The 21,176-nt window shown below is 52.3% G+C and overlaps 2 protein-coding genes and 2 non-coding genes across 4 annotated transcripts in view; all 4 read right to left on the reverse strand.

The window, feature by feature from the left end:
• The window catches only part of LOC121442510 (plexin domain-containing protein 1-like), a 55,553-nt gene extending 49,080 nt beyond the window's left edge, over nucleotides 1–6,473 (reverse strand). Inside the window, exon 1 of the mRNA XM_041644109.1 lies at nucleotides 5,853–6,473. Within this exon, the coding sequence (XP_041500043.1) occupies nucleotides 5,853–5,931 (79 nt within the window). The 5' untranslated portion in view covers nucleotides 5,932–6,473. The remainder of the gene's footprint in view (nucleotides 1–5,852) is intronic.
• Nucleotides 6,474–7,859: 1,386 nt separating this feature from the next.
• On the reverse strand, nucleotides 7,860–7,931 carry Trnac-gca. Its single transcript has one exon. It is a non-coding gene; the product is annotated as a tRNA-Cys (tRNA).
• A 559-nt stretch (nucleotides 7,932–8,490) lies between these two features.
• On the reverse strand, nucleotides 8,491–8,562 carry Trnac-gca. The gene has a single exon. It is a non-coding gene; the product is annotated as a tRNA-Cys (tRNA).
• Nucleotides 8,563–9,808: 1,246 nt separating this feature from the next.
• On the reverse strand, nucleotides 9,809–16,244 carry LOC121442505 (ADP-ribosylation factor-like protein 5C). The gene is made up of 6 exons (XM_041644102.1): nucleotides 16,201–16,244; nucleotides 15,271–15,333; nucleotides 13,793–13,940; nucleotides 13,009–13,092; nucleotides 12,177–12,328; nucleotides 9,809–9,857 (listed from the first exon to the last, which is right to left on the reverse strand). The coding sequence occupies exons 1-6, from the start codon at nucleotides 16,242–16,244 to the stop codon at nucleotides 9,809–9,811; spliced, it is 540 nt and encodes a 179-aa protein (XP_041500036.1).
• Nucleotides 16,245–21,176: the final 4,932 nt, after the last annotated feature.

Genomic DNA, 21,176 nt, shown 5'->3' on the forward strand with positions numbered 1-21,176 from the left:
CCCTCTCCTCCCTCCTCCACTGGCTTTGACTGCTGAATATATCTGCAGACATTATCAGACAGTCCCGGGAAACAAAGGGTTCTCCCCTGCCCACTTAATTTGGTTGGTTTGTTTTGAAACAGGATCTCAATACTTAGCCCTGGCTGACCTGCAACTTGCTATGTAAATCACGGAGATCTTCCTGTATCTGCCTCTGGGGTGCTAGAGCCAAAGGTGTGTGTTACCACACCTGGCTCCCTTGTCCTACTGAGGAGCAAAGTCTTAGCTCCATCACTACTTTCAAGCTTTGACCTCCAGCAAATCACTTTCCTTGTGTAACAAGGGGGCAGAGAAACCAGCGGGCGTGGCAAAGAGGTTTCATCACAAATACCATCTTTCATTAATAAGTGGCAGCCAGAAGCACTCTACATAGGAATCCCAAGACTTCATTTGTGTTTAGCAGCTGAGAGTGTCATGATCGATTAGTAATGTCTGTCTTGAGCACAGGATTGGCAAGTGGCTGCCCAGATGCAGTTGTTCCAAGACTCCAGCCGTCTTGGGGCTGTTAAACTGATCCAAAATGATACTGAAAAGCATCCCTTTCCACTTCGGAGGGTTAGGTGCCCTCTCTTGGGGAGACTTGTGCTCCCCAGGCCTCTTTCCACTCTCCTCGGAGCGCCTGGCAAAGAGTAAGCGCTCCATCCATCACTGCATAATTGAGGACACTCCACTGGGGGATAACTCTCGGGTAGCAGCAAGGACAGAGGCTGAAAGAGGCTTGGCTGGACCAGGCCTGGGGCCTAGCCAGGATGCTGCTGTGGAGTGCAGATTTGTCGTTAGACATTTTATCCAATTAAGTCATTCTTGGCGGCTGGTGCCTGCTGGACTCTTGCCGGGGCCCCTCTTACGTCTCTGCCCCTAATCATAGCCAGATGCTCATGGAGAATGGGCAGAGGGGCAGTTCTGACCTCTCCCCTGAGACACCTACTGCATGGCTGAGCGCCCTGGGCTAGGTGGCCGCTGAAGACCACTGGGCCCCACGCAAGCTGACTGGCCTCTTCAGCCAAGGCCACGGGTGTTTGTGGCAGGCTGTTTGTGCTAAGTTGGGTGGCCTTCTCCCCAAGTCCTCCTGCAAGTAGCCCCGAGGGGAAGGCAGGAGTCAGAACTAGGAAGGTACACATGCAGGCCAAGTGGAAGGGTTGATGTGTGGACTGGCAGGAAGTACCAAGCCTGGACTGACTATGGAGAGGGATGTCAGATGGAAGACCCACAAAACAGTCCGTTCCAGCCCACCACCCTCAAGCTGGGCCCTGGCAGTTTAACTCTGTAAGCTTCAGCTTCCCTTTGTGACAACCACACCAAATGCAGGTTGCCCTGAGTACTGAATAAAATCAGAGATGAGGTTCCAACCAGCCAGGAGCAGGGGCGCAGGTTCTGTGCAGGATGGTGGGGGAAGGGCAGAGGATGCCACAAAGAGCTTGGACTCCCCAGATGTGTCTTTCCGGCTTCAGCGTGTCTGTATTTCTCGCCCCTCCCAGTTGGATGGGCCAGGATGTCACCTCTTAGCCCATGCCAGGAGCCAGTGTAGGTGGCTGGTCACACAACAGGTGGCATGCCTAGACACCCTAGGACATCCGACACCCTTGCCCCTATTGCTTTCTCTCAGCACCCATTCCATCCTCTGCTTCCAGAAGAGAGGCAGAACTCAGGATTTGAACTCAGGCAGGCTGGCTCCAGTCTGGTTAGAACCACAGAACACAGTGCAATAAAGACAAGCATAGTATCTATCACATACCCCTTAATCCCAGCACTCAGGAGGGAAAGGCAGGCAGAACTCTGTGAGTTCAAGGCCAGCCTGGTCACATAGCAAGTTTTGGGTCAGCCAGAACTGCATAATGGGATCTTATCTCAGAAAAGAAAAAAAAAAAGGCAGTAGGAAGCTGACAGGATGGAAGGATGGAACACCCTGTCCTCCCATCATTCCAGAGGCTGAGGTAGGAGAAACTTTAGTTAAAAATCAGCCTGGGCTACAAAAGTAATGACTAGAAACTCTCAGGCGGTCTCTTAAGGTGCAGGGCAGCCCCAGGGTACCACTGGCCTGAATGTGGGAGCTGTCCTAGGAGACTGGTGACCTGATGTGGTGTGAGTACAAAGGTCCCATCCCACGACCTGGCACAACCCTTCTAAGGCTGAGGGGGAGCCAGGCTACACCACCCGGGGCTTGACCCACCCACAATCCCATTTGTCACTGAAGCTGGTCCTTCCATTCTTCACGCATCCCTCCTGCTGATCTGAAGGCTCTCATGGCCAGGTCCTGCTGTCTCTCACATTCCTTGAGGCCCTCTAGGACCCAGTCCTGCTATCCAGCCACCAGCCACTCACAGTGGCTTCAGTCAGGACCACTCTGCTGCTAAACAGCCCTCTCCATCTGATGAAGAGTGACAAGATGTCATTGCTTCCCACAGTCTCCCTGACACTTCTCTCCCTCTCCCCCAGATGCCCGGGGCACCACCCAAGCCGGCCTCCAGGGCCATCAATCATGCTCTTTACTCCCTGTGCATCTAGAATTCTGGGTACTGCAAGGACCAGTGTTCAGGGGGCACCAGTAAGTGAAGGGGGGACACTGGCAGGGGGAAGGGGAAGCCAGCACCCAGCCTCAGAGGACCGAGGAGAGCCTCCCTCTGGCACAGCCCCGCTGGAGACCCCCCACTATTCTATCACAACAGTGGAAGAGACAGGTTTACCACCAAGCTGGAGGTCCAGCCTTGAACCACAACACCACAGTTTACAACCTCTGGAAGCTTCCATCTCTGACGGATAAGATGGGGTGAGAACAGCTCGACCACTTTCTAGGTGGAAACTTTAACAAAACTGTGTACACAAAGCAGCCAGCAAAGCTGACCTTCCCTGGGTCTGGGGATGCAGCTCAGTTAGAACGCTTCCCTAGCATGCAGGGAGTTCTGGGTTTGATTCTCCAGGGCCACATGAATATGACCAGACGGCACTGTGCCTGGAGTCCCAGGATTGTGGGGCGGAGGCAACAAGATCAAAAGCGGAAAGTTATCCTCGGTGACAAGGTGAATTCAGAGCCAACCTGGGCTACATGACACCAGGTCTCAAAGTCCTGTTCTTTGCTTCACACGAGGTCCCCCCAGGCTTAACAAATCCCACTTCCTACTTATAAAGTCCCTCCTGCAGAGACCTTGCCCCTCACCTCACAGATTAGAAAGGTAGAAACATATACAAGGAAGAGGGACACCAGGTGGCTGTGTGATGGACATGTGCATACACATGCGCGCGCGCGCACACACACACACACACACACACACACACACAGACACACACACGAGAATGACAATGATGACAACACCCAGTGGGGGGACGAACCCTCTGCTTTCTGGTTACTCAGCAAGGGATCAGTCAGAAGCACCTACACACTCCCTGTTCAATGGTTTTGTTTTAAACAGTTTCAAGTAGCAGGCTGGCCTCAGACTCACTAGGCAGCTCAGGATGACCTTGAACTTCCGATCATTCTTCCTCCAAGTGGCCTTGCTCTCAGTGTGGCCCACCATGCCCAGCTTTCCCACACACATTGATTAAGTAGGTTTCCACACAAGCTGTGGTGAGGAGGTGGAGGAGTTCCCAGTGACAGGCAGGCCTGGTCCTGAGCCCAAAACCTTCCAGACCTCTTCCCATAGATCAGCAGCACAGCGAATCAGGTTAGAGAGGGAGGTCTCTCTGAAGAGGGAGTCCTGGAGCTGATGAAAAGCCGCCATTGTGTCACAGTATACTAGGTTATTAGGAGGTCCCTGGTGGGCAAGGAGGAAGCTGGAGTCAGATTATGGCTAGAGAGGTCATGAGACTTCCGTTCGGTCTCGAGACAGGCAGCCTTGACTCAGAGAATAGGACACTTTTGGTGGCCCTGGCAGGTTTGGAAATGGTTGCCTTCTGTGTATGCCCTGGCTGTCTCTGGTTCCCCTGGGACCAGACCTTCAGGGTCCACTCCTCAGATGGCTCTGAGGCCATCTTCCTGTCTGTCATCTGTTTGTCTGTCTTCATGTTTGTCTACTGACTTCTGGTCTCCCTGTCATTAGACTCCTACTTCGGGTCATTGGTGTCTCCTGTTCCCACTCTAAGGATGGATGTGGGGACAAGGCTCTAGGGATAAGGGGACCTTGCTGCTGCCAGGCCTGCCAGCCCTGATGGGGACACCATTGCCTTTGCTGGGGCTGGGCCTCCTTGGAGCCCCTCTATGCTACACTCGCTGACGGGACTGACTTCGGTCCCAGTCTTCCCCACTGGCACACCTCCTCTGATGGCCTCTACGAACCCCACCACCACCCCGAGGCCCAGCTGAAGCCGGAAGAGTCACCAGTCGCCCGGATGGCTTTTTACAGCTTCCTCGGGTCTAACCTCAGTCTTGCTTGCTGCATATATAGTCCATATCTCATCTCCCAGATGAATCTCAATGCAGAAAAAGCAGAGTAGTCTGTACTTACACAGGTGACACATGCCCTGGACCCCTGATGCAGCCTACTCCCCTTCATCAACCCTCGCCATGACCCAAACCTCTCACCAACCCAGCCACGTCTGAGCTCAGAAAACACACCAGGTCGCCATGGCCCAAACCCCTCACCAACCCAGCCATATCTGAGCCTGGAAAACACACCAGGCTAAGGCTGACAAGAACTCAGGAATCCACCCTCCCAGTGCCTTCCTATTTTCCATTTTAAAGCAAATTATCGGTTGCCTGTCCATGTTTGAGAGGGAAGAAAATCATGAAAAGCAGAAAGATCTTTCATTGTCACTTCCAAAAGCCGAAGATTTTGCCAGTAACCTCATTTTATAAATCAAGAAACGGGCCCAGAGAAGGCAAGTAACTTGCCCAAGGTCACATAGTAAGTGAGACAGCAGAACTAGAAGCCAAGTGTCTGGCCACCTTCTGTAGGCTCCACACCAGTCTCTGAACACGTGATTCTCTGCCCTCTGCCCCCACTGTCATCACCAGCAACCCCCCCCCCCGCGCCATACCATTCTCATCCCAACAGAGATTCATTTGAATAACATATTGTGATCATTAAAGTCACACAGTTAGGGCCAATGCTGACACAACAGCCAATAGCTACACCCAACGAACTACCCCTTCCCTGACCCCAAATGAGGGCCACCCAATTCTCTATTCCCAGTCCCAGAGGAAGTCTGTGTGCAGAACCTAAATTATGTATTGAAAAATGGCCTTTCTTGATAACATGAGGGATTCAAGATAGATCTCCGAAAGCATCTCCAAGTGGAAGAAATGGCTTGAGAAACTGGTCTAGGGGAAAGAGGAGTGTGCGGAATGGAAGCTCCTCCCCCATTTCCCCCCTTCCAGCCCCCATCTCCACCCCCGACGCAGACAGGGCAACTGAGAGCCAAGCAGAACCATACAGGAGGAGACCCTTGACGCTGGGAGGTTCGGGAACAGCAAGCTGCTTTTTCCTAGGGCCCCTGCCTCTCCACCCGTGCGCAATAGGTAGGGGAAGCAAGTTAGACGACCACGCTGGTGCCCAGAGAGAAAGACGGGCTAGGGTGTCCCCATCCTCCGGCGGCTCCCACGCTGTCTTCAAGCCCAACTGGAACCCAGTCTAGAGCAGCTGAGGGTGGCAACAGGAAAGAGCATGGAAAGGCAACCGCCTCTCTGGAATGATCGCGGTCCCTATGACTCTTTAGGGGACCCCCCCAGCTGGGTTCCTCCACGTCCTTCCGACAGAAGCACACCCTCTGTGCGCACACAGGGAAAGTAGGGTCCCTGTCTCCCTGTTCCCCCGGCCTCCTGCGGACGATACCCCGCGCCCTGCTGGTGAGTCTGCACCTGCCCTGCCCGCGCGCCCTACCTGCGGGTGTTGCGGGACTAAGAGCGCGCGCGACCCCGCGGAGCAGCAGCAGCTGCAGCAGCCAGAGCTGAGCCCGCATGGTGGGCGCGGACGGCCTCAGGGTCCCCGCGGTGGCGGCTGAAGAGGAAGCGACCCCAGGCTGGGCGAGTGGGAAGCAGGAGCGGAGCTGGCACCGCGAGCAAAGCGCGGCGTTGCGGCCTCGGGGAGCGCGGGCGGGAGGGCCCGGAGGGCGGGGCGCGACGCCGGGGTCCCCGCCTCCCGGAGCTCCGCGCCGCGCCCCGCCGGACCCGGGACCGCGCCGAGACACCTCTGGTCACCAGAACGCGACTGGCCCAGAAGACCGGGGAAAGGCCAAAGTGGAGGACCCCCAGGAAGCGCCCCTACTTGGGCCGTTGGCTCCTGCCGCTCATCCCTAGGGCATGTGACTTTCTGAGCTGGTTCTTAGACTTCTGTGGCTTCCTGGTGTTCTGCCTAAGCGTAGACACCGACCCACGCACCAGGACTCGCCCGCAGCCGAGCCCCCCAGCTTCTGCCCCAGCAGAGGCGCGACTTGCATCCCCCATTTCATTGCTTCACACCTCATCTCCAACACCGGCTCTCCTCCGACCCCCAGCCCGGTAGGACATGCAGGTGCAGGAATCTGGCACATTCCCACTCTGGAGCAGCACGGATGCCCCCCTCCCCAAGGAGATCAGACCCAGTCAAAGTTAGACCCCAGCGCCTGGAAGTGGTGCCCACTGCCACCAACCGTACTCTGGGAATAGGGCACCTTTTTTTTTTTCCTTCCAGGAGAGAATAAAAATACCCGCAATTTAGGAGATTTGATAGACGGCACAGAACCAGGTCAAGGCGCAAAGATGCCTGTGACCTACTTTGTGTGAAGACGAAGAACTGGGGCCTAGAGAGTGGAGAAGACTGAGGGGCCCTGGCTTCCTCCCTGCTGGAGATCTGAAGAGCTCGGAAGGAAAGGGTACAGAGGCTGCTTCATGGGGCACATCCCGAGAAGGAGGGTGCTGGGGAGGGGGGACAGGAAAAGTAGCCTGTGGTCTTGAGTAGGTGGGTAGCCTGACTCGGAGACCGAAGGAAGAACCCGAGGAAGGAAATGAAAACCAAATTCTCTCTCCTCTTTCAGGATACAGTTCCACTCTCTTGCTGTTCCAAGAGTCCAGAGGCTGCCTCTCTCCGACCTCAACCCTTTGTGGAATACTAGGGGCCAAGGCAAGCGCTGCAGCAGAAGTTTTTGGTTGTTACTGCTGTTTTTTTCCAGACAGGGAATCGCATTTTAGACCAGATTGGCCTCGAACTCAGGACCAAGCTTCCTGTTTCTGGTTACTGAGAGGATTACTGGTGTGAGCCCCACCAAGCGGACCACAGCATTCCTAAATCCTAACCTGAAGAATCCTCAAATCCTAACCTGAATTCTCCCTTGACAGCCCGGGGCGGGGGACGGAGAGAACCGAATAGGCTGTCTTTTCCAGCTGCGGCCTCCTACCGCCACCCAGTGGACTTGTGAGGAGCCAGCGGGTTAGCGTTTTGCAGCTCTCCGGTCTCTTTCCGCCGGCGCAGGCGCCATGGAGAGCCTCTAGAGCGTCCCCTGACGGACCTCCAACCTGGGTCTGGTGTCTTCGTGCACCGCCAGGCTTGGTGCCCGCGCTGCAGTTTTATAAGCTCTTTTATTAGGGGTCAGGCAATAGCAGCAACTTGGAAGTATTAGAAGAAGTGTTGTTTACAAGTTTCTAAACGCAAGCCTCTAGAACTTGGGCGTGTGCCTGGAGCTCTCCTCAGAACACACATTTCTAGCCCCAACCCAGGCTACTTCACAGGAATCTTCATTTCTAGCACGGACATAAAGTGTTGCTAGTGATCAAATTCTGAGAGACGCTACCGCCGTCATTGCTTCCCGACTATCTGGAAGTTGGAGAACGAAACGTTACCATAAAAACACCTGGAACGCAAGGAAGCCAGCTAAATAAATGTTGGATGTGTAAAAGTTGAAAAGCATACAGCAGGGGGCACCCGGATTTGAACCGGGGACCTCTTGATCTGCAGTCAAATGCTCTACCACTGAGCTATACCCCCTCTGCCGGTAAGTGCGCGCCAGTAACAACTAAATGTGATTCTCGCGCAGGCGCAATAAAGCATCTCTAAAAGGGCAGAATTGTGTTTGAAGCTCTCAGGAATTATAAGGAACTAACGTGCCGACTGCTTGCTTGAAAACAAAAAGTGTTTCCTGGCGCTCTGAGAGTCCTCCGCCAGTCCGAGAAAACGTAGCCAGAAAGATACAGACGATCCCTGGCGGCCGGGGAGCGCCTCTGGGCGGGGTCCCACTCTGCAGCTTCGCCACTATTTCTCCGCGTGCCCTCTCCTCTCCATCCTACACATTCACGCGACTTCTCCCGACCTTCTGCCTCCAACCTCAGCCCGACCCTAGACACTCAGCTCTCCCTGACGAGGGACAGCCGTCGAGGTCACCGGCACCTGAGTACACCCACCCACTCCACGCGGTTCACGAGCGGCTGCCTCGGGGTAGCAGTCGGCCCACCGCGTCAGCAAAATGCGGGGGACTCGGGGAGTACCCCTCTCTAAAGTTTCAAGTTAGGTCAGCTTAGCAAAAGAAGCTGCACAACTATGCGCTGCGAGGGGGCACCCGGATTTGAACCGGGGACCTCTTGATCTGCAGTCAAATGCTCTACCACTGAGCTATACCCCCAACGTGCTAGGCAAGCTTTATCCGAATGAATTTCTATGGAAAAGATTTTTAGGTCCCTGCTGTGTTTTTAGAACATTTGTTATGTCAAAAATAACCTAATGAAAACATAAAGTATGACCGAAATGTCTAGAATTCACAAGTTTTTCTTTCATAACAACATCTCAGGGAAACTACAAAATTGAAGATACCTAGAGGTCCACTGACTGATTGCAAAAGGGACATGCTATCCTGTTTAGATCCCTGAACGGCAGCAAGGGCCTCCAATCCATCTTTAGCATCACCTCTAAAGGACAGTGGGGCCTTTTCCTCCCTCTGGGGTCCCCTTCTTAGTGGATCATTATCAAGCCTCTCATCACCACTAACTCTAGGGCCAAGAACCCCCATCCCCCACCCCAGTCCTGGTTAGCCGGTACCAATGCCCTTCAACCCGGCCAACCATAGCCAAGTTCTCTAACCAAAAGGAGCGTTGAAGCAGCCGGCTCCCCAACCCCGTTTCCAAGGTGAATCTCATCAAACCTTTAGGCAAAAAACAAAATCCAGTTTTAGGAACGGACGGAAATAAGAGGAGAGACGTTTTCAACGACACTTACTAAATACCTTCACTTTTAAAATTTTAATGCAATGTTTAAAAAAAAATCATGACCCATAGACAAATAAGTAGGTCCTGGAGAAAACCTTGACATTTGAGAGGAGTAAGAACTCACACTGGAAGAACACTGAGAGACTCCACGTGGTGACTTAGACCCCAAAAGCTGGAGTCAGAGTTAGCACCCAAGAGGGAGCAGAAAGGGGAGGGGGATGGGGGCATCGATTCCTGCAGTGTGAAGGATTGCCTCTGTCTGGAAGGTTCCTCCACAGATCCATCTCACCACACCAGGCAAGTTTTGGCCCGGTCCCATTGGCTCCTTTATCGGGATCTCCTTTGTCCAAAGAATATGGCCCAGTGTCAAAAATCTCTTGCTTTCCAGGCAGACAGAAGGTGAAGGCTGGGGGGGGGGGGGGGTCCCCCAACACACCCAGCAGGTTCCCCTTGTCTCCTCACACCTTCAGTGATAGAGTCGGGGACAGTTTCATCTATGGCTCTGCCAGCACCATCTTGAAGTCCTTGATCCAGCTCCTCAGTGACAAATGAGGGGCCAGTGGCAGTCTCTCTGTCCATAGCCAGACACCCCGCTTCCACCAGCAAATGACGGGGTGTGTCACCGGTGCTAACCATGTGGCTTCTGGTAGGCCTCAGGCGGCAACTTCAGTTGGTCGTGTTCTGAGACTGCATCCACTGAAGCCCAGCTGGCAGCCTGCAGGGAGGAAGGGATGGCACGAAGGACCGTCAGCATTTCCCAGATGAGGGCTGGAAAGCTCCAAGCCTCGGCCTGGGACGGACTGAGAGGGTAGCCAAGGTAATATCCAATCACTTAATGGTAGAAGGGAAGTGAGCTGAATTCCAGAGCACAGCAGAACCGCTGTGCTGGGGGCTGGGGCTCCTGGGGAGAAGTCCTACGAGGTTCACAGTCTAGCAGACGGGATGGACATTAAATGAATTCCCAAAAGTAAGGAGTCAGAGGTCTAGGTAACTCCAGAAGTTCCTCTGAGGCAGCTCGGAGACTCACCTTCCTGAGCCCCTGAGCAGTGTCTCTGGGCCAGACTTCTGTGTCCTGTTTTGTCACTAGAGGCAGTAGCAGTGTGACCTCAAAGGCTTGGGAAGAGCCAAGCTCCTCATGAGGTGAAAAACGCCCCAGAGCAGAAGTGGAAACTTGGCCATGTCTGTCATCACCCAGCTTAGCCTGGCCCAGGGAACGGCACGTGGGGCCCAGGGAACGGCACGTGGGGTTCCAGGAAATGGCACGTGGGGTTCCAGGGGACGGCACGTGGGGGCTCAGGGAACGGCACGCGGGGGCCCAGGGAACGGCATGTGGGGCCCAAGGAACGGCACGTGGGGCCCAAGGAACGGCACGTGGGGTACCAGGGAACGGCACGCGGGGTTTCAGGGAACGGCACGTGGGGGGCCCAGGGAACAGCACGTGGGGGCTCAGGGAACTGCACGTGGGGCTCAGGGAAGGGCACGTGGGGCTCAGGGAAGGGCACGTGGGGGCTCAGGGAAGGGCACGTGGGGGCTCAGGGAAGGGCACGTGGGGGCTCAGGGAAGGGCACGTGGGGCTCAGGGAAGGGCACGTGGGGGCTCAGGGAAGGGCACGCGGGGGCCCAGGGAGTACTGTGAATTAGAATGTAGATGGGAGAAGATGAGAGTCCCTAATGGGGTGAGAAACATATTGCCAGAAATCTGTGGTTCCTTGGGTTCACTTATTTAAAGTTTTCTTTTTTTCAAAAAAGTATCTAGACAGGGAGATAAAAGGAAATATCCAAGCCGGGCGGTGGTGGCGCACGCCTTTAATCCCAGCACTCGGGAGGCAGAGGCAGGCGGATCTCTGTGAGTTCGAGACCAGCCTGGTCTACAAGAGCTAGTTCCAGGACAGGCTCCAAAACCACAGAGAAGCCCTTTCTCGAAAAACCAAAAAAAAAAAAAAAAAAAAAAAAAAGGAAATATCCAGGCCTCGTGGACGGCCCTTTTGGAGAAGTCCAGCCCTTCACACTCTGAGGTATTTGATCAAGGGCGTGTGCCCACCTTTCTTTCTGCTCTCCACCTTCCTGTGTCTCACTTGCTTTCTCTGTTTTGATTTTTGTGGTAGGGACTTGGTACTTAGCCCAGTCTAGCCTTGCCCTCACTGGATAGTCGAGGATGACCTTGAACTTCTGATCCTCTGGCCTCTACCGTCCAAGTATTACAAGTCTGCAATAAACAGTTGAGGGCTTCAGGCGAGTGCAGCCACGTCCCAGCCCCAAGGCAGGAAGTTTTGTCTGGTTCATTCATCACTATTTTGTTTTAATTTTTTCTAATTCCTGGAACAGTACTTGGCACAAAGGCATTCAGAAAAGCTTAATGAAGAAATCATGCCAGTCACTCCCTGCAGAACTAGGGGAGAGGGAAGTGTGACCCCCTCCTTTGACTAGTAAGAAACAGTCAGAGAAGCCAGGCGATGGTAACACACGCCTTTAATCCCAGCATTCGGGAGGCAGAGGCAGGCGGATCTCTGTGAGTTTGAGACCAGCCTGTTCTACAAGAGCTAGTTCCAGGACAGGCTCCAAAGCCACAGAGAAACCCTGTCTCGAAAAAACCAAAAAAAAAAAAAAAAAAAAAAGAAAGAAAGAAAGAAAGAAAGAAAAGAAACAGTCAGAGAGTCGGTGACTTCCGCCTTGAAGGCCGGTCCCCCAAATTCTTTCCACAGCTTCTCCCTCTTCACTAGGATTTCAGCTGTCCCCACCACCTAGACAAAATCGATTACCCTGGCCCTTCTGCCACAGTATCCACTTCTCCGAAGAGTTTCTCAGTCCCTACCATCCCTGTTGTTTGGGGGGAGTCTTAGTGCTTACCATTAGAGCAAGCTCTTGGAGCACAGGGACTCTGCAGGCTCCCAGGGCCTTAGTTATGGGCCTGTGTCCAGCTTACTGGGCCTGGAGTCAACTGTGGGCCACATCCTGACTGGAAGGAGACAGGAGAGGGGTTCCTGTAACCTACTGCCCGTTGGCTGGGCCAGGCCAGGGAAAGGCGGGGAACTGACCCTTCTCCGGTGAGGGCGCAGCAGCCCTGGATATGCCACGGGTGCTCCTTGATGGCACTGAGCATGAGGAACTGGGAGATCTCTGCTGGGCTCATGGAGTCTTTCACATCCTGCTTGTTGGCAAAGATCAGAACTAAGGCATCTTGAAGCGCCTGTGGGCAGAAGAGCCCCACCCAGGTCAGCCAGCCAGGCCTCCCTCCCACAGTCTCAAGAGTCCTCTGGGATCCCTGCCCAACTGTCTTAGCAAGAGAGGCCCATGGCCCACCCCGACATTAGCAACCCCATCAGTTCCTGGGATGTTTTACGACTGCTTTCAGGGTGGTTACAAGAACCTCAGACATTGTTTTGTTATTATTGTTGCTTGTTTGTGGCTTACAAAACAAACAGACTCTTACTCTGTAGCCCAGGCTGGCCTGGAACTCTATGTAGAGCCCAGGCTGGCTTCAACCTCATAGCCATCAGCCTCAGCTGTCCAGATTGCATGTAAGAGCCGCCATCCCCATCTAACTTGTAAGAGCCGCCATCCCCATCTAACTTGTAAGAGCCGCCATCCCCATCTAACTTGTAAGAGCCGCCATCCCCATCTAACTTGTAAGAGCCGCCATCCCCATGTAACTTGTAAGAGCCGCCATCCCCATGTAACGGTCCTCCTTATTGGTAGAAGTGAGACAATTTATTAGAAACCAAGCAGCCTGCTCAGAGTCTCACAGGGAGTGGTGGCGAGCTTTGAGCCAGCAACTCTGGCTTCTGGGCTCCGTTGTTCTGAGGGCACCGACCAGCCTGGGAGCACATAGCTAGTCTCACCAGTAGCTTCCCGGTTCAGGGGGATTACCTCATGGGCCAGCATCTTATACAGCTCCTCCCGGGCGGTCGGCAGCCGATTCCGGTCTGTACTGTAGATCACAAGGATGACAAACTGTCCAGCAGGAGCGAGACGTGAGCTACAAGCTTTCTCTTTGGTGAAGATGCTTCCTATCGACGGTTAGGCCTCTGCCCTACCCAAGTCCCAGTCCCACGGAAAAGGAACTCTGCAGCCTGCCACTTGCACCAGGCTGGACCCATTTTAATCAACTTATATTTTATTCTTTGGAAACAAGATCTTGGTATGCAACCCAAGGCAGTCTGGAACCTGTCCCTGTCCCCTAAGTGTTGGGATTCTAGGCATGGACCACCACACTCATTTTAGGATTTGAAAATCTTTCTTATATATATTGACTTTTCAAGACACAATTTCTCTGTGTAGCTTTGGAGCCTATCCTGGAACTCGCTCTGTAGACCGGGCTGGCCTTGACCTCACAGAGATTTGCCTGCCCCTGCCTCCTGAGTGCTGGGATCAAAGGTACATGCTGCCAATGCCCTTCTCTCCTTTATATTTTTATTTATATATTTAAATTTTTATTTTTTTAATGGTTTGCTCTTTAGGATTCAGAAATCTTCACGAATGCTATGCAGTTAAGTATCTCACACATTGTTTATTGTTCCCTTTCAGCCCAGCTTGAGTAGCGGTTAGTCAGTCACATCCCAGGTGATAGAAGCTGAGCTCAGAGAGTATAGTGACTAGCAAGGGGATTAATGCAGTCACCTCTTGGACCTCCCAGACCTGGTTTCCTCCTCACCTCCGTACTGGAGTAGTAAGTGTCCCAGGAGGAGCGCAGAGCCTCCTGGCCCCCTAAGTCCCACATGAGGAAGCGGGTCTTCTGAAGAACAATTTCTTCCACGTTGCTACCAATGGTGGAACATGTGTGAACTACCTCATTGCTCAGGCTAGAGAGGCAAAAGAAGGTTCTGAGGTCTCAGCCCAGCTCTTGGCATCTTACCTCTACTCCCAGAGTGGCTGAGTTCAGTTCAGAACAACTCAGCCCCGGGCGACCAAACTGTCGCTGGTGGACATCCTGTGACTGGTGTCGGAAAAGAAAGGTGTGAGTTGGTCCAAGTGTGGCCTGGCCTGCGACCCCAGACAACAATCTTAGAGGCTTCTGGTCTGTGGACCACACTGGAATTGTGGGATTGTGAAGAACCACGTAAATCCGAGTGAGGACCATCAGACCCTTTACTGGTTTAAAGGCAAAAAAATAAAATAAAAAAAAACAAAATTTTGTTTGTTTTCATTTTGTTTTTCCCCCTGGGGGTTGTTTTTCTTTCTATTTTTTTCTTTCCTTTCCTTTTCTTTTTTAACGGTCGTATCTCTATGACCTCAAATATGAGATGCTCCTGTCTTAACCTCCAGAGGGCCATGATTGTAGGCAAGGAGCACTATGTCCGGTTTACACGTGTTTTCTGAAAGCTTACCAAGAAGATATAAGGAGGAAGATTGGGAGTGAGGACTTCGTATTGTTTGAATTTTTCTTTTCTAATCTAATGATGTCAGGAATCTACAGTCTCCAGAATTCTAGGCAAGCAATCCCCTAAGCGCCTTTGACCAACACCGCCAGACCTTTCTTTTTCTAAATATTAATCAATTTATATATATAAATTATATATCTTTATATAATATAAATATATATTATATATAATAAATATTTAATTTATATATAATATATATTTATATAATAATTTATAATATAATATAGTATATATAATTTTATAATAAATATTTAATATATATAATATATATCTTTGTCAGAGAAGCAAAAATCAGGAGAGAAAGCGCGGGTGGCTGGTTGCGCAGTTTGTCCGATAGACCCGGAGCTGCAGAGCTTCGGGGGAGCTCATGGTCCGCCCAGGGATTTGAAGATCGGGATGCAGTTAACAATTGAGTGATTAAGTGCGAGGTGCAAGGGTGAGAAGGGCCCTGCCGCCAGGGAGCGCCAAGAGCAGCGAGGAGATAGACCTCTTGGCGTTCCAAACCTGCCAGGACTGAGGTGCGTGAGATCAAGACTGATTGCGGGAGGTGGTGGAACTGGGGGTCACCCACAGTTTGCAGAATTCAAATCCAGGCCTACAGCCACTAAGTCCGAAAGGTCACACCAGCGTCCTCCCATCATTCTCGTCTGCCGCTGCCCAGGAACCCAGGGAAGGGCTCTGATGATTGGTCCAAATGACTATCAGTCTGGTGTGAGGCCCAGCCCGCTCTGTTCGCCCTGCCGTTACTTACAACTGGTAGAGAATGGTGGTCTTTCCTGCATTGTCCAGTCCCACGATGATGACTTTGTGCTCTGGAGGCATCCAGGAGAAGGGCAAGGTCAGAGCTAACCCCGACAACAATGGGCTTGGGTGTCCCCAGGAGGCTTCTTCTTCTTCTTCTTTTTTTTTTTTTTTTTTGTTTTTCGAGACAGGGTTTCTCTGTGGTTTTGGAGCCTGTCCTGGAACTAGCTCTTGTAGACCAGGCTGGTCTCGAACTCACAGAGATCCGCCTGCCTCTGCCTCCCGAGTGCTGGGATTAAAAGCGTGCACCACCACCGCCCGGCCCCCAGGAGGCTTCTTGTCCTCACCCTCCTCCCTGCCTGGGTGCCTCCTCTCCCGGCTCCACCCCTCTCCTGGAAATCTCCGAACCTAACCACTTTGACAGTATCTCAGTTTTCTGGGTCGTGTCGATCCGTCGTTCCGTTCCCCGCCCACCATCTCTAGGGTGCGCTGGGAAACGCATCCCCCGCGGACTAGGACTGTACCACTTCACTTGCCCTTGGACCGGACCCCAGAACCTCTCCAGGAATGTGGAAAAGTGAGCTGACTCCATTCCATCTCCCTCTCCACATTTCTAGAAAGCGATTGTCTGAGGGTCCGAAGCACGGGGGCCTCGAAGTCACCATCGGAGGAAATTGGCTTACCCAGGTTGCGCTCAGCACAGCCGGGTGGTGGGGTAGGGGCAGGAAGCTCTCCCACCCCCATGCACTGAGCACACTGAAGGGCAGGGACAGGAAGGGTGCGAGGGGGGAGAGCGGAGAGGAGGCCATGGAGCATATGGGAATTCACAGAATGAACTCTAGAACCCAAAGTTCTAGTCCGTCTTCCCCGACGACCCCCAAATCCCAAGAGCCCCAGAAGACAGCGGACTCAAAAAGGTCACTGGGCTGTCCGATGCGCCTGGCTCCCAAAGATTCGCATCAGTTTGGCTATCAGCTGTCCCATGGCACTCCTGGAACTGGTGGTCTAGGGATGTGGGGGACTCAGTGGCCTCCCCGGCTGGATGTAGCCTCAAGCGTTCAAAGCCCGGCCTGGGGGAGGGCCGGACTTGCTGCTCCTATCAGCTGGGGGAAACCCCAAGCGTCATCCCCCCCCCCCCCCCCCCCCCAGATCTGGGAATCCCTCGGGACGCCAGCAACTCACCGGTGCTAAGGACGTCATCGTGAAGACCAGGAACCTGACCAGGACCTTGAAAGTGCAAGGAAAAACCCAGGGTCCTCTTCACTCTGAGAAAACTGAGGAGTTTGTAGCATCTGCTCCAGAGCGGCGAGTTAGAAGAATTGCTAACTAGCAACGTGCAATGCACACGCTTGCTCTTTCCCCCAACAGCCACCGCCGGGACGAAACCCTCCGAGAGCGGTGCAACTTTCTGACATTGCGACACAGCATTGTCATCTACAAAGTTCCACACTAGAGAGCCCTGCAACTGAGTTACAAAACAAACAACAAAAAACCCTCGTAATTTTAAAAAGATTTTTTTGTCTTGTTTTTTCGAGACAGGGTTCCTCTGTGTAGCCCTGGCTATCCTGGAACTTGCTTTGTGCTTTGCAGACCAGGCTGAGTCCAGTCTCGAACTCAGAGATCCACTTGCCTTTGCTTCCAGAGTGCTCGGTTTAAAGACAGGTGCCACCAAGCCGGGCTCCTTAAGATTTATTTTTTCATTTACATATGTGTGTGTGTGTGTGTGCCACATGTGTGACTACCTGTGTATATGTACCTTCGGAAGCCAGAAGAGGTACTCAGATCCCAACTTGGATACTCGGAACCCAACTCAGGTTCTCTGGAAGAGCAGCGAGTGCTTTTAATTGCTGAAGCATCTCTCCAGCTCCTAATTGCATGTTATTAAGTTTCCCCATTTTGGGTTAGGTGACATTCATAGCTATTCTTGGCTACATGAATTGCATGCAGCCTACAGATCACAGGTTGGACATGCCTAAAATCACAATAATGGCTGAAGAAATGACTTGGTAGTTAGGGCATTGCTGCTTTTTCCAGAGGACCCAAATTCTGTTCCTAGCATTCACGTCAGACAGATCACAACTCTCTGTTGACTCCAGGTCCAGGGGGTTTGGCGCTTCTGGCCTCTATTGACACCTGCACATACCCACATGCGCGCACGCGCGCAAACACACACACATATAATTAAAAATATAAGTAAAAATTTTAGTGACTAGGTGGCTAGGTGTGGGGGCGCACGCCTTTAATCCCAGCGCTCAGGAGGTAGAGGCAGGTGGATCTCTGTGAGTTTAGAGGCCAGTCTGGTCTACAGAGCAAGTTCTAGGACAGCCAGGGTTGCACAGAAAACAAAACAAAAAAATAACATAAATTCATAATAATGTCCAGCAGCTTCACGGGTCACATCCTAGCTTTTGTCAGGGCTCCAGCTGGTTCATTAGTAGGGAGTTTCCTGGGCCCAGACAAAGTGGGCTCCCTTAGGAAAGAACAGGGGTCTCTTCTTCTTGTGGGTACCCCTGGTCAGTTTCTGGAGAAATCAGTTGTTTCTGTGATCCATTGACAAACAAACTTCTCTGGCAGTTGACCAAGATTGGAAGTCTGAAGACAAGATCATCCCGCCGGTGGCCCTACGGAGGGGAGGAGTCAGGGGTCATAGCATAAATTGTAATTCCAGCACTAGGGAGGCTGAGCAGGGAGGATCTGGAGTCAAAGCCCAGCATGGGCTCCTAGTGAGAGTGTCTCAAAAAACACCAACCAACCTCTCTCAGCCGAGGAGAAACGGTCTTTTTATTTGTTGATCTTTTTCGGTTTGTTTTTTTCGAAGACCCTCAATATATGATCCGTCACCTAGGCTGACTTCAGACTCCTGGATTCCAGCAATCCTCCTGCCTCGACCTTTTAAGTGGCTGACCCTCAGGCTCCAGCAGTGGGCAATGGGCAGACCCAACAGAGGGTGACATGGGTCACAAGGGAAACAGCAGGTCCAGGAGGAGGGGAAGGGATGTGTTGTTTGTGAACTTCACAACTTGGGGAAAACCCAGAAAACCCAAAGAGAAGTGGAAAAGGCAAGTTGACCTCATGCTGAGAAACTCAGATTCCCGGACTCCACGGTTTTTCTCTGGCCCTGAGAAAACTGGAGATTTTTGATAGTCTTCTCCCAGACTGTAAATCAAGGCAGACTCCAGGAGAGTGGCTCCAGTCATCTCTCCCACCAACACACCCTGGAAGGGGCCTCCTCCAGCCTCTCCTCCAGCTCTCTACTAAGGCAGCCACCTTTCAGCTGGTCTTTCTGTCTCTACTTCCTCTGCTGTGCTCGGGACCTCCTCCTCCTCATGCCCTGCCAACCTGTCTTAAGGACACACATGGTCACTGACTGCCATTCCATAAGCTTTCAATGACTCTCTGCTGCCCACTGTGGCTCTCAAGGGCTTCCACAAGCAGCCCCTGCCTGCCTTTGCAGCCTGCTCCACCAAGTTCTGCAACTGCTGGTCCTCACTCAGATAGGCCCAGATCTTTTCCAGATCTTCCTAAACGTGCCCGTGCTTTGCTGTCTCTTCTACCTCGAATGCTCCATCTGAAAGCCTTCAGCTGCATTGCTCCATCACCACCGCTTTCTGCCTCTGGCTTGGTTTTGCTGCTACATAGACCTCTCCCTCTTTGGGGTCTGTAGATTGGAAGCCTGTTTCCTTTCCTTGTCTGTGAGTTCTGTGGAGCTTGAATCCTGTTCACTGGCGTATGACCCCCTCCTAGCCTCGTCCAATGCCTGGCATATGATTAAGGAAGAGAAGTCAGTGGGTTGCATTAGAATGAGATAAACTATAGCCTGGGGAATGCCAGCTAGAGTATCAAAAAGTAACATGGGCTGACGGTGAGGGCTCACACCTTTAATCCCAGCACTCAGGAGGTAGAAGTAGGCAAATCTCTGGGAGTTTGAGATCAGCCTCGCCTACAGAGCAAGCTCCAGGACAGCCCCGGGGCTGTTACATAAAAAAAGCCCTGTCTTGAAAAAAAAAAAAGTAACATGGGCACCAGTGTAAGAGACCTAAGGAAAGCTGGGGCATTTGTAGTGAGCAAAGCAAAACAGATGCAAGCTCTGGAAGCTGGGCAGGAACCTCCAGAGGCTCACCCAGGCACATATAACAAACTTCATCCCTTTCTACTTGGTGGCCAGAGTTAAAATGATACCCAACTGACCACCACAGAGCACAGTCCATCTGGGTTGGTTCCATTTCAGCCCTAGGGAGGGAGCTGGTGTTGAGTCTGTGAGACTTGACTGGGGCACAGAGGGTATCTGGAGAATCAGCGATGTTGTGGTCCTGGGGGAGAAAGGCTTCCTGCTTTGTCACCCAATTGCAGAATTGAAAGTGACCTTCTGCAAGCACATTAAGTAAACAGGTAGGAAGAGCTTCCTTGGGGGCTACAGAGATGACTCCGTTTGGGGTCGAGCATGGCTTGCTGCTCTTCTAGAGGAACAGAGTTTGGTTCCTAGCATCCATGTAGGCCAAAGGATCCAGCATCCTCTTCTGGCCTCCACAGTATTTACAGACCCGCCTCTCTGAGGCTTTATTTAGAAGGGAGCCTAGGTAGACTTCACCAAGAAATCCGCTATAGGAGCTAAAACAAGACTTAGGATATTAGACTGGAACCATAGTCCCATCCTAGGTCAAAGCGGCCTCAGCTCAGCCCAGTTTCAGAATAGTGAACGTTAGGGCAAAATGGGATCCATGGCTTTCCCACTGCAGCTCACTGGGGCAGCATCCACCAGAGATGGAGGCAGCTAGTCAGAGAAGCAGCGAAGGAAAGGTCCGGTTAGGAAGGGCCCCCCTGCCTCTGCTTCTGAGTCCTGGGAGTGATGGTGGTAGCAACGCTGACTGACATCATGGCTGTTACAATCCTCACGTGGTGACAACCACCAGCTTGCTGACTGAGCAGCCATACAGGGCTGTGGTTACCTAGAAACAACGCTTTCTCTCCATTTCTATTATCTATGTCGCTAGAAATGGCCACCTCTAAGTTCTGAGCAAATGTAACTGTAGGCAAAAAGTACCCAGAGGACATCAGAGCATGTTGACACCTGCTTCCTCCTCCTCAACCCCCCAGCCCCAACTCTCTCTAAAGCCTGGGCTTCTTGGAACAGAAGAATTAGTTGAACTTAGGGGTCACAAGCACCACAAAATTCAATATCTGTGGGGGCTGGTGAAGTCACACTTGGTGACTCCCAATTTTCTCACCTGTAAGTTCCCTCTAGCCATCAGTACCTCCCACTGTGGCCTGGGTTAAACCTTCCTTTCAACCTGGAGTGTCAGTACTGTCTGCAGGGAAGGCTATGGGCTCCGTACTGTCTGCAGGGAAGGCTATGGGATGCACACCGCACCCGTCTTGCCATAGCCACTTACACTCCTTCAATTTTTTTTAATATTTATTTATTTATTTATTATGTATACAATATTCTGTCTGTGTGTATGTCTGCAGGCCAGAAGAGGGCACCAGGCCTCATTACAGATGGTTGTGAGCCACCATGTGGTTGCCGGGAATTGAACTCAGGACCTTTGGAAGAGCAGGCAATGCTCTTAACCACTGAGCCATCTCTCCAGCCCCTCACTCCTTCAATTTTTGCATTAGCTTCAGAACAAAACTCAGATACCTTAGCAGAACAGAAGGCCTACTGCGACTTGCTCCTGCCAGGCCCCCTCTGGCCACCAGCTGCCACCACACTTTGTTAATCAGGTGCCACTAGCATGTCATGCATGTCCCCTCTTCCTCTGCATTAAGAATTTCCTCCCACTTCTCTGTCTAAGCTAAGCTAACCTGTTCCCAGATTTCAAACCTTCTCTGACCTCCCCAGCTAAGTAAATGGTACTCCTAGAACTAAATGTTCCCCACAGCAAGAAACTCAGGGTGCTGTCTGTGGTTGCCATTTTG

The sequence above is a fragment of the Microtus oregoni genome, unplaced genomic scaffold (genome assembly GCF_018167655.1).
Source record: "Microtus oregoni isolate MIOR12 unplaced genomic scaffold, Mior012 000091F_ref0000469, whole genome shotgun sequence".
Lineage (NCBI taxonomy): Eukaryota > Metazoa > Chordata > Mammalia > Rodentia > Cricetidae > Microtus > Microtus oregoni.